The sequence below is a fragment of the Sinocyclocheilus anshuiensis genome, unplaced genomic scaffold (assembly GCF_001515605.1).
Source record: "Sinocyclocheilus anshuiensis isolate Anshui unplaced genomic scaffold, SAMN03320099.WGS_v1.1 scaffold1393, whole genome shotgun sequence".
Lineage (NCBI taxonomy): Eukaryota > Metazoa > Chordata > Actinopteri > Cypriniformes > Cyprinidae > Sinocyclocheilus > Sinocyclocheilus anshuiensis.
In genome coordinates this window covers 714963-733120 of record NW_015548343.1, presented here as the reverse complement: position 1 = coordinate 733120, position 18158 = coordinate 714963, and the positions used below count along the sequence as shown (strand labels likewise).

The 18158-nt window shown below is 36.2% G+C and overlaps 1 protein-coding gene across 3 annotated transcripts in view; it reads left to right on the top strand.

The window, feature by feature from the left end:
• arhgef2a (Rho guanine nucleotide exchange factor (GEF) 2a) overlaps positions 1–18158 on the top strand; it is a 51921-nt gene that overhangs the window by 14571 nt on the left and 19192 nt on the right. For 2 of the 3 annotated variants that reach the window (XM_016444540.1, XM_016444539.1), the window contains exons 1-2: positions 10964–11173; positions 14707–14869. In XM_016444540.1, the coding sequence (XP_016300026.1) occupies positions 11111–11173; positions 14707–14869 (226 nt within the window). In that variant the 5' untranslated portion in view covers positions 10964–11110. Of the gene's footprint in view, positions 1–10963; positions 11174–14706; positions 14870–18158 lie in introns of those variants that run through there. The other variant, XM_016444538.1, reaches the window with a different exon arrangement.

Genomic DNA, 18158 nt, shown 5'->3' with positions numbered 1-18158 from the left:
TAGACCGGTGACGACCGCACAGAGTAGCATTATAACAGAACTTTCAAATGTATCTAGTATGATAAAACAGCGCTGCTTTTTTCCCCCCACATACACATGACCGGAAGGAGCGGAAGCGGTCGACTGTGGCATAATAAAAGCTCCGCTGCTTTCGAGCCGTGTGTCGCGCTCGTTCAGCGGCCTAGTTTCGCTTCGACGGCTTTCAGCCTCACCCTGCTTCATTCTACTACGTTAATAAATCATTAGCTCATCCATGAACATGATTTCTGCCCGAGTCCCGTCGGATTGCATCGGCTGTGGGGATGAAGACGACAACTCCCATGATTTCACACTCAGTCACTGCGTCATCAAACTACGCCTTTGTCTATTTGTTTATTTTGAATACGCGCCCTCCAGCGGCGAACATTACATATTGTGCCTTTAAGCTCCCAGCTGAATTTCAACAACGTGGTTTGTGCTCCGAATCAGACTCCAGCTTAAAGAATCATTCAAGAATCATAGGAACCTGACAATCACTGACTCATTGTTGCTAACTTAGCAGTCAGCCCCAAAATTTCTCAGAAAGTGCCATAGAGTCTGCAGGCTTGACATTTTATCAAAGCCGCAATAATTTCTTTTATTAAATTCAGAAAAGTTTCAGCAGCTTCATGCCTTTTTTTTGTGTTTGAGAGACAGCCTTTCTTCTGTGGAACACAAAAGATATTTTGAAGAATGTTGGTAACAGTTTTGGTTACCTTTCACTTCCATTGTATGGACAAAAAAGCAGAGACATTTCTCAAAATATCTTCTTTTATGTTCCACAAAAGAAATAAAGTCTTAAGGCCCATTCACACCAATAACGATAACTGTAAAGATAACTTTATTAGCATCCACACCAGCAGACGATATCGTCTGTTTATTCTAAGTGCACGCTCGTCTGCCGCTTTAAATTCTCAAGCTAGTTATAGCAGGATTGATTCTAATTGGCTGTCAATGTTTTTATCGTTCATCAGCTGGAGAAAAATCGTTCTGAAAGTGATTCCAGTGATATTGTTTCTCTGTGCCTTTATCGTTATAGCTGCGGTGTGGACTCTGCTATTCTATAATATTGAGAACGATTTTTAGAACTATATCTTTATCGTTATCTTTATAGTTATCGTCCTTGGTGTGAACAGGCCTTTACAGGTTTGGAACAACATGAGGGTTAGAAAATGATGACCGGATTTTCATTTTCGGGTGAACTATCCCTTTAAGTTTCAATTAATTCAAGAGATCTATGGGCTGGTTTAAAAACCAGGCATTGAACCATTAGAAAGTAATGTACAGCATTAGTTAACATGATCTTGATAGTGAGATATGCGATATTATTGGAATCCCATATGACGAAATGAATAAAGCACTTTTTGCAGTTGTTTTAAGGATGGACAGCAGTCAAAATATTATATTTGACCCAGTTCACTGCTATGACACATGAGAAAGCAGGATTTAATGGTCGAGTGATGACAGGTCTGAAGATGACATTGTTTTTGAGTCAGTATCGCAGTGCTTGTGAAACGAAGTCCTCGTTTACTCACATTAGTGTTAGTCATGTACTTGGACTGTCATTTCTATAGAAGTCTGTTTCAGAGTAAAAAAAATAAAAAGTTAATTATGATAACACTAACAGTGAGAATTTACAACGAGATTTGAATTTGTTTTTAACTATATTACCATTCAAAAGTTTGGGGTCAGTAATTTTTTGTATTTATTTGAACAAAAATATAGTTATGACAGTAATATTTTGAATATTATTATAATATAAAATAATTGTTTTCTATTTTAATATAATTTAAAAATTTAATTTATTTCTGTGATGGCAAAGCTGAATTTTCAGGATCATTACTCCAGTCTTCTGTGTCACATGATCCTTCAGAAATCATTCTAATATGCTGATTTGGTGCTCAAGAAACATTTCTTATCACAGTTGAAAACCATTGCGCTGCTTAATACTTTATTTTTTTTCTTGATCCTATAATGGATACAAGTTCAAAAGGACAGTATTTATTTGAAAGTAGTGTTTACGGTGACTTTTGATATGTTATATATACTATATGCTGTCACTTGTTATATATATATATATATATATATATATACATACATAATGTATAATACATACATGCATAGAGTATACTATACTGTGTGTGTGTGTGTAATATATATAATTTTATTACGTTTACAATTTCTGATTGCAGACATATATAAAATATTACTATTATTATTATTTGCAATTATAAGAAATGAAGTCACAATTGTGGATGTAATTACCTTCTTTTATTCTTCTTTTTTTTTTCACTGTCACAGAAATAGGCTTTCATATGAACTTTCCCATGTGTCAGTTCAAACCCATATAAACTTATAAGGCCAAGACTCGTCACATTCATCAAGTTATCATTTAAACACATACTCTTAACATCACAGCTAAAGGTCTGTTTGAATTGGGGGTCTTTCCATGACATCATGCAACAGAAAATCACACACAATGCTTTCTGTGTAGATCTTAAGGGAGCGTCGACAGAATTGGCACTCGTGATTAGTCGTCCACTTTAGGGAATAAGATTTTCATGCCAGGCCCGCAGGCTCCAACACAAACAGTCCAGCAAAAGATGGGAGCCACTCTCTTTATAAAGCAAGCTGGATCGTTCACTTAAATAGTCTCATCTTGTTTTTAAATTGTTTTTGTTTTGTTTTTTTTTTATCCACATTGTCAGATTTGCAGTATAGTCTACAGTTTTCAGCAAATATGTTTTATTTGAGCATTAGTGAACGCAATGCTGTCTGAGGTTTTGTTAAAAATGTTCTTCTGCATCACAACCATATGATCAACTGGGAAGCACAGACCGATGTTCATGTGACTAGATTTCCTTGGAAGAGCTTTCTGCTTCTCTCTCTCTTTCTCTCTGCAGACACTTACATGCGTGTACCCACACACAAACAATCACACACGGGTCCAGTCAGCTGTTTGAAGCCTGATCTGACCCCATACACATTACACACACAAGGAAAGAGCTTGTGAAAGGACAGACCACAGGCACAAACTCAAAGCAGCATGACTGGGTTTGTTTTTAACTCTGTCAGCCTTTAAGAATTGATTCTTTACCATGGAGAGGGAACTTTTTTATTGTACTTTATGACCTTTTCAGCTTTTAAAAGTGATTTTAAACTTTCAGCTAAGGCTTTGTCAAGCCAACGTCAAACTTTAACTTGTTATTTGTAGCGAAAGCTGTGCAGCAAATATAAATATGGTAATCATGCATAGTAAAGCTATTTCTTATTGAGTGGTACCACCACAGTACAGGGATGTATGTGTGTGTGTGTGTGTGTGTGTGTGTGTGTGTGTGTGTGTGTGTGATGATTATTAGCCACAAAGTAAACAGTCTGGCAGAGTCATCTCATCGTCTGGCCCATTTCCTCCTCCCATTATCTTCAACTCTCAGCCGTCCCCTCTGTTTTCATTGTATCCTTCAGTTACTCTTTCTTTCCCACTGTTTATAAACTCACACACTTTCTCTTTTCTGCGCCCCTTTACATTTATGTCTTAACAGATGAGCATTAAGCATTACACATTACAAACTTCCTTTCTTACCACAGTGCCATAAAATGCATTTCTTAAAGTGGGAAATACCCAGCGAGTGGAGACGGACACCTGCTCTTGAAATATTACTGTCAGGATTTTTTACTGGCAGTCATTTTTCAACAACTGTGTCTCCCCTCACTGTTGGCCATTTGCTGCACTGCTTACATCAAGCTGTTGGGAGACTCATAAAGCCACGGAGGGGCCCGTAGGGTGGAGCACAGGGCCTTTGAGGTTATAAAGCCTTTACACTAAAATATCTGTCTATTTATTAATACAAATTTATTGCATATACACATATTATGTGTAAAGAATTTTTTATGACTTTTTTTCTTTAAACGGTGCAACAAGAACAAAATTTAACTTCTCCTTAACTTCTATGATTGATGCTGCATCTCACTTAGCCAGAATTAGAAATACAAATGTGTGCACACACACATTCACCTTAAGGCATCACATTGTGTTGTGTGACACAGGCCTCGTGGGCTTCAGCCTCCAGAACCTGGTCATTATCTCTGCAGAAACACACACACACATCCTCACTATAACTCATAAACACGCACAGAAAAAACACATTTTCCCGTCTGCCGCAGAAAGCAGCTCTGAAGAGTGCCTCCTCTATAGAGTGGTAACCCACAGCAACGCTCCCTCTCTCTCTTTCTCTTTCATTCTTTCTCTTTCTGTCCACCTATTTCAGTGTAGAGTCATGGCCACAGCTAACACCCACAATCATTGTAACTACCAGCTTCAGTGTAATGCAAATTCATGCGAAATGCACACAACACATAAATGAGCTCTGTTTCTTAGATCATTTAATCTACAGCTATGTAAAATCAAAAAGGAACCTGTTTGCTCTTAGATCAGGAGACTTGGTGATCTCAGCTATGTTTTGTTTAATGATCAACTTAGATGTTTAGTCTTAGATGTATAGCATGGATTATATAATTTGGCTTCAGAGAAATTTGATGAGAAATATTTGAGTTCATATTGAAATTTCTGACTTTTGATCGCAGACTTTGGTGTCGTTTGAGCACAATTTGAGACCTTGACCTTTTACTCAGGACCAAAAGCTGATGAGCAGAAGACAAGTTTTCAGTTTGTTCTCCATTTAAATCTAATTCTGGAAACATTAAAAATATATATATATTCTGTTCTATTGAATAAACAGTTTAAACCTAATATTTGTCTTACATAAAAAATTGCTTCCGATGTTTCTGTGCTTATATTATTATTATTATTATTATTAATTGATTTGTTTGTTTATTTATTTTTATGTATTTACCTATTGTATTTAAAAAAAAAAAACATTGAAAGTAATTATGAAAAGGCAAAAACGGCAAAAGTTAGAGATAATTTAAAAAAAAAGGAAAAATATAAAAAGTGAGAATTTAAGAGGAATTAATTAATTATTTCTTTATATTTTTAAAATACATTTAAAGTCATTGTAAAAAGGCAAAAATAGCTAAATTGAATTTTGTTTTTCAAATACTTTGAAAGTAATTATGAAAAAGCAAAAAACAGCAAAAGTTAGAGATAATTTTAAAAGGTGAAAAAAGTGAAGAGGAAAAAATAAAAGGGAGATATAATTTTTAAAAGTGAAAATGGATTATATTATTTATTTACTTACTTAGATACTTATTTTCTGAGGTCAAATGAATGATGAATAACAAGATCAGCTTATTAGATCTGCAGTCAGTGTACTTGTTGAACCGGCACTGATTATGAAGTGGCATCTTGCTTATTAGCATTTGTTAGCATAGCTTGCAGCAGACCGCTCCAGTAACATCAGCATTATCCGAGTACAGAGGCAGCCCTCCAGTACTCACTGAAGAAGATGATGAGTATTCATCATTATTGATTTGGTCAGGAGTGCTGCAGGGGCTGAAATCTGACTTCTAATAAACAACATAGCTGGGCATGCCACCGATTTGTTATTACCAACACAAGGAAGAAAGCTTGTGTGCATGAAATTAAAGAAATCGTGAGTAAGAGGGAGAGGGAGAACAAGTGTTGAAACACTTGTGTGGAAGTCCGCCCACAGTGCAATCTGTCCTTCCTCAGAGACAGTGAACGAAAGAGTGCACAAGAGAGAAAGACAGAGAGAGAATGATGCATCATAATTTAAAGTTGAAGAGCTGGTGGATTTCATAGAAAGAGACGTCATATGCTCATTTTCTACCAGAGTAGAGATGAAGCTGGGTGGAGGGATGGCTTTTTGAGAGCGAACAGTGATGCAACAGACTATTTTACTACGTCCACATACAGACACAGTACATTAAGGTTTTTGTTTGAGTCTTACTCTTTATTTTGAGAATTAATTTTAACTTACATAATCAAGTCATTTAATGAAACCTCTTTATGCCAACACAAGCTGGCTTTTTGGTGTAACAGTCAGAACTTTTTTTTATGTATAACCAGGGCTGTACAGTGCGACATATATGTCGCACGTGTAGTAAGGCGTTTGTGCAAAACTGCGGAAAAACTGCAGAAAAAGTGCGGGTGTTGAACCCTCTCACCGGGAAAAGTGTGATCCCCCACGGGTGCGACGCCCCTGGGTGTGCGATATGACGATTTTTGAATGTCTCCGCGATCTGCTTTTGAAGAAATATCGTTGTATCGTGCTATAGCGCACATTCTATCAGCTGCAGTTCTGGCACCTCCTCCGTCTCAATATAATGTACAACGCCACATGCATTCACATCAGTGTTAGCTCAGCGGTAGAGTTACTCTCACGGGACACTGCACTTATGCGCAATCACAAAACTACATTATTTCCATCTGCTTTAAAGCAATACCGGTTAAACATTTAATTCACGTGCTGTTCTGCATGCGCTTTTTCTGAGTGCGTATTCATGAAGTGCGCTCACACTGAGAGCCTGTCAAAAAGCGCCTGATTATTGGACTAAGTTGTCTTTCGCGTCTGAATGATTTTGCGTCTAATACTGTCAAAAACAAACAAGGTTTACATATAAACACAGTTGGTTATGTCTAAAATGAAAGTAAACAGTTGAGAGAGAAACGTGTCTTAAAGGGACAGTAGCTACTAAACATGCTGCCGACTGTCATTAAAGGGACAGTTCACCCAAAAAATTAAATTTCTGTCATTATTTACTCACTCACATTTTGTCCCAAACCTGTATTAATTTCTTTCTTGTGCTGAACACAAAATAAGATATTTTGAAGAATGTGAGTAACCAAACAGTAGCTGGTTCACACTGACTTTTACAGTAGGAAGAAAATACCAGCAACTGCTTGGTTACCCACATTCTTCAAAAATAACTTTTATGTTCAACAGATGAAATAAACTAATTCAGGTTTAAAACAACTTGAGTAAATGATGGTATAAAAATGAAACACTATGACAGAATTGAAAGACAGATGACATCATTTTCATTTTTGGTGAATTATTCTTTTAATGTTAATAAAACAACAAAACACAGAAAAAAATCACTCACTGCTCTTGACTGATGAACTTATCATCAGTCAGTTGCTTTTAAAAAAGTATAATTGATAATTGAAGTATAACATATAGTGTTTTTATTTTAATATTTGTTCATTCCATTTCTTGAATGCTACTGCTAATTGCTGTACCTGAAAAATAAAGCACTATTTGTTTTATTTGTATATTATGTGTTTTTGTAATGTATATCTTTTGTTCTTATTTTCTTTTTATACTTGTGCTACAACTTTTTGGCCTGTGCTACAAAACTTTCAACCTCTGTAGCACCAGTGCTATGTGAAAAAAAAGTTAACGTACAGCCCTGGTATAACAAATAAAATTCATAGTATTCAATTATAAGCAATGTAAACATAAGCATTTTTTTATATTACAGATATAGTTTTAAGTATATTTATACATAGAGAATTTATATGTATAGAATTTTGTCATTTTTATAGAATTATAAATAAAATAAATATATATTTTTATAATATAGGATGTGATTTAAATAAATTGTCTCACACACACACACACATATATATATATATATATATATATATATATACTTTTTTCCCCCTGAGCTTTTAATTTTATTCTTCAACTTTCAATCTCTGCTCATCTAACTCTTTTATCTGTTCCACAACCAGATTATGTAGACCAGATTATGTCATCTGAGCTACAGTCTGTATTGTTTTATGAATCCAAAATGACTAGATGGGACAGTACATCTGTTGAAAGATTTGACCTGCTTTAATCTTGCTTTAATCTGCTGAGAGATTTGACTAGCTTTAAACCATGCAACTTATTTAAAAAAGAAAAAGCATTCAGCTAGTCTTTTGCTTGCTTCTATGAATGTGCCCGTATGGTATAAAAACCCCAAACTTTGCCGCCCACTGTAAACTTTCCAGGCTCCCCTCATAACCCAGCCAAAGTCTAAGTACACTGTTGGCATGGCGACAGATGTGGCCAAGGCGGGAAAATAATCTCCCTTCCTCTCCCTTCGGCTCTCTTCCCAAAAGAAAACGTCCACCATTTTCTGCCTTTCCCGGTACACGGAGGTAATCTGCAGAGGTGCGTGCAGAGCCACTCGAATACTGCAGCATTTAGAAACATTAGATGCATACCTACCGATCTATATGTCGACCTACCGAAGTTATATGTTTTAATTAAATGTCTTTATTATAAAATGTTGATTTGCGTAATAAATTAACTATCCATAATTTCATTTTCATTTAAGGTAGTTCTGATTTCACTCGAGGGTGCTTTTTGCTTGCTTATGCAGACCACAAGCTTTCCGAACATTAGTCTTAGTTCCTTCTATACAGCCCTCTCTGAGAAATGCTGAATGTGTTGGTGTTAAAGCTGGTGCTAAAGACGTCATTGTTTGTTTGAAGGAGTTCAGCCACTGGGTTTGAGAGTCGACACTGCTGTTGTTGATCAGATGTTGCTGTATCATGACAGATGGTGGCATCTAGTGTTGTTTTTGGCGGCCTGTTTTAATTTTAGTTTTAATCTAGTCTTTGTGTGAAGCTGTCATTTTAGTTTTTATTAGTTTTAGTCACGTTCATACTCTTTTTAGTCTAGTCAAGTTTTAGTCAACTAAAAGTCTGAGCATTTTAGTCTAGTTTTAGTCGACGAAAACTGATGACATTTAGTCTAGTTTTAGTCAATGAAAATTGTATTTTAGTCTCTTTTTAGAAATGCAATTCTATTTAACCCAGTCAATATAGTATAAGTACCTAGTAGTATAGACGAAACCAAAATTTTATTTTAGCCAAACCCATTTCAAACAAGGTTATCTTATTATATTATTGTTACCTTATAGACTCAAGAATACATCCAGATATTGCATTATACATTTAATTATAGTCATCGTCACATGACCAGCATTTACGTTGCGTCTCGTCTCGTTTTTGTCACGTGATAAAGGTTCGTTGACGACGATATTTAGTCATAATTTTCGTTGACGAAAGCAACACTAGTGGCATCTGACTAATGTACTTAAATCACACAGATGTTTCCATCATATAAACTTGTGACAAGCCTAATATTAATATGCAGAATTTTTTTTATTTTAGGATTTTGCAGACTAAAACTGCCTGGTATAACCATAGATATTATTACTAGTTCTAGGGGTATAACACTCACAAAAAATTATCATGATAATGCTATATTTAGAAGTGTATGTGATTTTTAATATATTTTTATTAGTATTATTTTACACATCATAGCTGATAAATAATGTTTAAATAAAAAAAATGTTTGACTAATAGTGATGGTTTACTAAACTTATTGCAGTATTCCACTGTATTGCTTAGATAGGTATAAAATTTGATTCCTGAATAAGCCAAATACAAGTCTTCCTGATCTCACACCTGTTTAGTTACAAACAAAATTTCACTGTTTGCTTTTCTAGTACAACCCTATAGCCCCCAAGTTCTCATAGCCCCTCTAAAAATGGCCTAGCAACGCCCATGTGTTATATTATTGCCAAATAGAAATATTTGGTTTTGAGAAGTATGTTGTCAGTTCTTTGCAAGCCAACTTTATTAGTATTTTCATAATACATACATTCCAAAGCAATGTACCACTACTTCAGAAAAGCACGTTTTGTGACTATAAAAATACATCAGCTATTAACCTAGTGGTTGTATAAATGTAGGCAAGGAAATATGATGTCATCTGTGGTATGATGCAAAGGCAGCACAGAAACTGCTTCTAAATAAGCATACACACGTCTATACAGGAACAGTTGCTGAAATAGATGTCATTGAATAAATATGTTTTAATATGACTTGTATAGAAATGTAAATATAAAATTATAAATTAGTAGTTAGTTACTGAAAGATGTCATGACAACAAAGTTTAAGTCTGCTTAGATGCTGCATTTGCACAGAAGCAAAGCCGCATCAGATCCACTTCTGATACTCGAAGTTGAGGTGGGTTAGAACTACAGACTTTATTACAGCTTTTATGTAGCATTTCATCTTTACACACAATTTGAAGCCAGCACAGAGCCTGCTCAGATCAGCCTTAACTGGTGTGTAAAGACACCTCGAGTAAGTGGTTGTATGCTTGCTTTTGGCACTGAATGTGCACCTTTTTTGTCCAATTATTAGCTTCAGTATGAGTTTGAGTTGTGTGGGTGTTACTGAGTGGGAATGTTGAACAACAGACCGTGTGTGTGTGCGTGCATAGAGAAAGATTCAAGAGAAGGAGAGCCAAAAGAGAGGTTGCCATAGAAATAGCGCTCAGTTAAAGCATCAATTCCAGGTTTAGGTCCGAAGGCAAGATTTTTAAACAGTGAGATGTGTTTTTGCTCACACATACACACACACCATCTCACCACATTTTCTTCTAAGTGGGGATGTCAAAGGTCAAACTGATGTCAACATCAGTTTGGGCATTTTAAATGTAACTAGGAGCAGTGACCAAGGCCTGGTTTGCTTGTCCTAGTATTCACCCTGCCCTGCAGAGATAAACTGATATAATCTGCCAATCTTTGTCAATTTTTGGCCATTAAAAATGCCCACTTGGCACATTAACACGCACTCTCTGGTATTATTTGTGAAATCCACCAGCAAGAGCAGAGACATGTTGTCACACTATGTGGGGTAAGTTGTCACATGGAACCTGCTATTAAACAGCCTAACAGGCTTAAAAAAAAAAAAAAATAATAATAATATATATATATATAAACAATTCAGAAATGTACATTGTGTCTCTCTGTAATTGAACCAAATCTTATAGTTGACATACACTCTCTGTGACAACTAGCCCCAGTCTCCCGAGTATTTATGTCGACATTGGTCAGTTGACTGCTACTGTCCTGTATTGTAATTTGCTTTTGTGTGAAAGTGTTTGCGAAGAATGTCAATGTCAACTAATCAGTAGAGAGAGAGAGAGAGAGCTTATTCTCCTCAAAGTTACCGCACTGTGCTGTTCTGTGAATGTCTCCTGCCTTTTAAAAACGCCTTACACGGGGCCAAAGGGAACTTTTATCTTAATTAATGGGATATACATATGGTTTTGCCGTAAGAGGATTAGTTTTTCGTTGTACTAAAGACGACTAGAATATCGCAATGTCTCGAGTAGCGGATTTGTCGAAACTTCGCCAGGAAAGGATGAGAGAGATCAATCAGCGGGTAAGTGCAACGACGCGATCTCGAGTATTCGTGTTTTAACTAGATTATCGCGAGAATTAAAACAATTTGGACGTTCTGTTTGAAATGTCCACTTTAATATTGGTTTGTCATTGTTCGTAAGGGATTTTAGCGCTTATAGGGACTATATTATTGCCAAATAGAAATATTTGGTTTTGAGAAGTATGTTGTCAGTTCTTTGCAAGCCAACTTTATTAGTATTTTCATAATACATACATTCCAAAGCAATGTACCACTACTTCAGAAAAGCACGTTTTGTGACTATAAAAATACATCAGCTATTAACCTAGTCGGGCCACAGCAGGCTGAACTAAATCTGGAGCTGGGACTATTCGAACTAGAGCACCGACGTTAAATCCTGCCAATCTCAGCCCATTTCTTTGACAGGAGATGACACCAAACTTCAGACAAGCTCGCTGAACCCAGACAACAATGTGCTCAGGGCACATAGCGCTCGTGCTTTTGTATAGAAAGTTTGATTCAATGTCAACTTTCAAGTGAACTATGACCACAGAGGTTGTTTTCGTTTTGCAGGCTCAAATAAATTTCATTAGCCTGACATTAATTTTATAAACGCAGACTTGGAAATGTTAACTGTTCCTAGTTTGTGCCTCTGTGGTTTGTAATATACAGAGTCATACTCAAGTTTAGTTACAAAAAAAACTGTCACTTTATCACATTGTTTGTTCTCTGATTTAGCATGAACTATTGCGACATCCCAAATCTGCATGATGATCGCACACACACACATACCAAACAATGCAGAAACATCCTGAAAGGTCTGGTTTTGAACAAACTAGGTCAATTTAGATTTGGTAATTTGATAGCAATATCCTGCAGGTTGTAGACTGCTCCAGGTGCACACACTAACACACTAACCGGTTTTTAATACATTTTCTGTTGCTTACTTCCAACACATGTTTGTCTTCCTGTGGCAACCTTTACTCATGCCTCGTGTAAATTAGAAAGAGGAAGTGCTCTCTCATTATTTCCTGCTTTGCATGTCAACAGAGTGGCCAATTATCAGAATAGGCGATCCCAAAACAGGGTCTGGTGTCCTCAGAGATTAAAAAATATGAGACATCTTATCTTAAAAATTCAGTTGACATTTCATATTCATGTTTAGGATTGTTTGTCTAGACATTTATCTTTCTCTGTCCTTCATTTTAACAAATTAACTCATCATAAAACATACATAAAAGAGGAAGATGGTCAGCCTGGGCTGAGTAGAGCTTCCTTAAAGGGGTCATATGATGCTATTTTAAAGATCATTATTTGGTGTATTTGGTGTAACAGAATATGTCATTTAAAGCTGCAGAAACAGAAATGGCACGTCCTAAGGAAAGATCATTGTGGGACTGGCTCGTAGTGGCTGAAATTCTGCACCAAGGCTGAATTTCGGGAAAGAGACTTCAGATACAGTACTAGGGACCACTTAGGCCTATATAAAAGCATCCAAAAAGCAGCATGTCATGGGACCTTTAAACTGATAACAAAACATACTTACAGTCGCTGAATCAGAAGTGCCAGATTGTCATAGCAAAGTCGGAATTGACCCTTTTTTTTTTAGAAATAGCCTTTGTGCACAGCCAGCCTCATACTCTCGGTTAAAAAGGTTAACCGAGTTACTCTAGGTTAAAAAAACTGTCGTCCATAAAATGCGTTGCACAAATTCGAACATCTGGGTTGTGCTGTTCTGTTGTAAATAAATCTTAACCAATGATTCCTAATTGCATTTACTTCCGGAAGGCCAAATAAAGTGCTTTCACACGGAAACACACACCGTCTCCCTGACATGGCTGCATCAACACTACTGCTGTTCCTGCTGTTCTTTGCATGCACATTTGGGCGGCATTATGCTAATATTTCCACATAGTGACGTAGATATGTGGGGGCGTGTTAGAACGAGCCGTTTTAGGTAGGCGTGGCTGACTCTTAACTTTTATAAAGAATATCTCTTTGGATTTGAGACTTTAGTCTTTGCAACTTTACAGATCTTCTTTATGCACCAAGAGCTTGTAACACTCCAAAGAGAAAGGAAAAATTGAAATCGCATCATATGACCCCTTTAATAATGCTGACTAGAATATTAACCAACACAAGCTGCTGGTCAAATCTTTTATGATCAAGAACAATGCAGATGCACACAGCTCAGAACTTTTGATGGGTTAAACTGAGTTTACAGAGTTGCACTGCTAATTTAGCAAAATAGATACCTGGACTTATTCAGTTTACCTAATTTAAAGCTGGAGTGTGTTTGTGTTGAGCTGTAAATGTCATATAATTACTCTGGAGCCACTGGAAAATTATTTCATGACAATGCAGATTGGCTGATGGCACCACAAGAACGTACACAGTCCTAAACTCTAGCAAATATCCTGTCAGCATATGAGCTGTGACGTCAAAGGCAGCAGACAGGAACATATAAATGGGGTTATTTCATTATGGAGGATGTTTTGCTAGTGGCCGCTCAAAATGTAAAACAGCTCAGATGGTTTGCTCAAAAAAACCTTTCTACACTGTACCAGTTAGAAAAGATGGCAGGGTGCAAGCTAAAACTGAAACTATTAAAAATCATTTTCGTTATTTGAAATAAAGCTTATATAAAATATAAATATTAGATGGAAACACAGAAAATGGAAATAAAAAATGTTGCTTTGGTAGCTGAAAATAAGTAAGTTTACACTGAAATAAGTTTAAGTTGTACTAACATTACTAAGACTAAAATAAAAATAAATGCTAAAATAAAAGCTAAATAGAAATATTTAAAAAAAAACTAATAAAAATGACAAAACATACAATTACTGAAACTTAATCTAAAACTGAAATAAACTGAAAATATAAAAAATCTAATTCACAATATTGATAAATACCTGTCTCCATTAATTGCAAACGTACAGCAATTGGCCTATTAGCAGACTGTCCACAAAGACCCTCACAGGTTGAAAGAGAGGACAAATGCAGAAAAAATAGAAACAAACTTATCAAACTAGGCATGTACGTAACAAAGACACACAAATAGATGAAGTAAATCATAGAAATGAGAGCCATTGTTTGCATAAACCACATGAATGACTTTTTATAGTGGCTGTTAGGGTTCATTTGTCTTTCCTTTAAAGGCTGATAAGCAAAGATTAGCTGTTCCAATTAAAACCAAGTCACGGGCATTAATGTACTGTATATGTTTCATGATGACATTCAATATGGCCATTGTTGGAAGTATGTGTTCTTCCAAAACGGTGTTGCGAGTTCTCTTTTGAGTTGGACATTTCCCTGTTTGTGGACTCAGCCTGTACCAGTTCGGCAGATGAATCGTTTACACAATAGAAACTGAGATGCAATAGTGTCATCATTGTCTGTTTGTGTGAGTGTCGATTGTTCTTTGACCAGCTCAAAGTTTGTTTATTTGTTTTTTGGTACAATGATACTAGGCTAATTTTACTCTGGTGTAATGTATACATATATAATGATGCCTTGCGTGATTAATTTATTCAAAGTTTTTGTGTTTTGATTAGAATAAAGAGAAGGAGCGCATGAGGGAGCGGGAGAGAGAAGCCAGGGAGCGCGAGGCACGCTACAGTAATGGCCACCTCTTCAACTCTCTCACCGTGTCTGGAACCACGCTCTGCTCGGCCTGCAACAAGAGCATCACCGCTAAGGAGGCCCTCAGCTGCCCTAGTGAGTCACACAGACACACACACACATATACAGTACATCACACTCAAAACTAGGGGTGTGCGGTATCACGATTTTTGATCGTGTACAAAATGTCTCTACGATCTGCTTTTGAAGAAATATCATAGTATCGTGCTACAGCGCACATCCTATCAGTTCTGGCGCCTCCGTCTCAATATACTGTACAACGCGATATACATTCACATCAAATGTTAAATCAGCGGTAGAGTTACACTCACGGGACACTGCACTTATTCGCAATCACAAAAGTACATCATTTGCATGTGCTTTAAAAAGGCTTGCCGGTTAAGCATTTCATTCGTGTGCTTTTTCTGAGCGTGTACACATGAAGCGCGTACACTAAAAGCCTGACAAGCAGTGCCTGATTACTGGTCTAAGTCATCTTTCGCATCTGATTGCGATAATACTGTCAAACACACACAAGGTTTACATATAAAAACAGTTGGTTATGTCTAAACTGAAAGTAAACAGTTGAGAGAAAAATGACTGTCTGTATGCGTGCAGCTCTTAAAGGGATAGTTCGCCCAAAAGTGAAAATTACCCCATGATTTACTCACCCTTAAAGGAACACTCCACTATTTTTGAAAACAGGCTCATTCATTCCAGCGTAATAATCAAGGAACTTTGCTGCTGTACCATGGGTGCAGCAGGCGCAATGATATCACACAGCGCCTGAAAATAGTCCCTAGCTAGGTAACTTCCAATAAGCCTATTTTCAGGCACTGTGTAATATCATTGCGCCTGCTGCACCCATGGTACGGCAGCAAAGTTCCTTGATTATTACGCCAAAAACGGCGTAAAATGGTAAAACTCAACTGTTTAACTCTAGGAGAGTTGGAAAATGAGCCTATTTTCCAAAATAGTGGAGTGTTCCTTTAAGCCAACCTAGGTGTATATGACATTCTTCTTTCAGACGAATACAATCGGAGTTATATTAAATAATGTCCAGGCTAATCCATGCTTTATAATGGGAGTGGATGGTAGCCCAAAATTTGAAGTCCAAAAAATTGCACCCATCCATTATAAAAGAAGTCCACATGGCTCCGGGGGGTTAATAAAGTCCTTCTGAAGCGACGCGATGCGTTTGTGTAAGAAAAATATCCATATTTACAACTTTATAAACCTTAATCTCTAGCTTCCGCTAACTGTCATATACGAGATTGGACTTCAAATTTTGGGCTACCATCCACTCCCATTAAAAAGCATGGATTAGCCTGGATATTATTTAATATAACTCCGATTGTATTTGTCTGAAAGAAGAATGTCATATACACCTAGGTTGGCTTGAGGGTGAGTAAATCATGGGGTAAATTTTATTTTTGGGTGAACTATCCCTTTAAAGCGACACTACACTAATAGTACTAAACATGCTGCCGCTTGTCATTAAAGGGATAGTTCACCCAAAAATTTTAATTCTGTTATTATTTACTCACTCTCATGTTGTCCCAAACCTGTATTAATTTCTTTCTTGTGCTGAACACGAAAGAAGATATTTTGAAGAATGTGGGTAACCAAACAGTTGCTGGTCCCCATTGACTTTGATAGTAGGGGGTGGAAATACTATGGAAGTCACTGGGGACCAGCAACTGTTTGGCTTCCCACATTCTTCAAAATGACTTTTATGTTCAAAAGAAGAAAGAAACTCATTCAGGTTTAAAACAACTTGAGAGTGAGTAAATGATGACAAAATTTTCATTTTTGGGTGAACGTTCCCTTTAATGTTAATAAAACAACAATGCTCTTGACTGAAGAACTTAAATACAGTTGCTTTAATAAGAATCAATGTATAATTTATACAGTGAAGTATATATAGTGTTTTATTTTCATATTTGTTCATTCAATTTCTTGAATGCTGCTGCTAAATACACCTACTGTACCTGAAATATAAAGCACTGATTGTTTTATTTGTATATAATGTGTATTTGTAATGTGTATTTTTGTTCTTATTTTTTAATAACAAAGAAAAATAATGACAGATTTTTATCTTCACCCATTTTGGTCTAAATGTCTGCTATTCTTTTTTATTTTATATTTTGTTACCTTGTAAGGCTTTGTTTTTATAATAGGGAAATTCATTTTGCTGTACTGCTCAGACAACTTGCAAAATAGTAAAAGCAACATGACAAAGAATCGTGATAAAATCGTGAATTGTGGTTTTCCTGAAAAAAAAAATTGATATGATATTTTTGCTATATTGCCCACCCCTACTCAAAACCCACAAAGTGCACCCGTAATCCTGTCTGCCAAGTTTATTTAAGCAAATAATGTATTGCAGTTGAATAGTTGCTAGGCTTTTGCCAGGTCTGGCACAAGTCTAGGAGGCATTTACGCGACACCATTTTCAACTAAAAATGGCAAACTTTTTATAAATTTTGGCTGTTTGTTTACACGACAATTGCATTTTGGGGGTCTGTAAACACAAGCTTTTGAAAACAGTTTGAAAACGGTACAAAATTTTATTATACTTTTTTTTTTTTAATTATACTATTAAGCAAAAAACAAATCCCGCACACTATCTATGCAAAAAATATCAAAATATTTATTGACTACGTTTCGGTCGCATTCAATAAATATTTTGATATTTTTTGCATAGATAGTGTGCGGGATTTGTTTTTTGCTTTTTAGTTTTTTGACCTGGTTGGTCTTTGCCTCCAACGCACCAATCTATTGCCGTCAGGTGTGCGGAGTTTAATTGTTAATTGAAAATTATACTATTATCACCTCCGTGTAAACTACAAAAATGTGAATTTGTGAAATTAGTTATGTGTCGTATAATGTGTATGTGTGCAGGCGTGTAGTGTTTCTTTACAAAGTGACATCACCAACTACTGGCCTGGCATGCATAATACAGCGTTTTCAGTTGTTTTTCGTGGACTTGTGTAATCAGGGATTGTTTTTGACAATGTTGTCATCTGTATTCGAAACGTTGCAAAAACAAAAATGAAAGACTTTACCTTTTTAGTACAATTGTTGTTGGGTAAACATACCCATAATTAGTCAGGTCTCTTATGATATTATGGTTTTTGTTACCACTTCAATGCAATTCTGTGAGATTTTTATCACTAAAACGCTACAAAAGTAATATCATAGCTCTTCCAAACAAACTGATGTTTGTTTATCAATGATGATAGGATGTTGTGGATGTTTGTTGCCATGCGTTTGCTAAGGTGTTCTGGGTAGTTTTAGCATGTTGCTGTGTACTTTGGTGTTCTGGATGGTTTTTGTATGTTCCTATGTGGTTGCTAGGGTGTTGATACAAGTCTACAAGTCT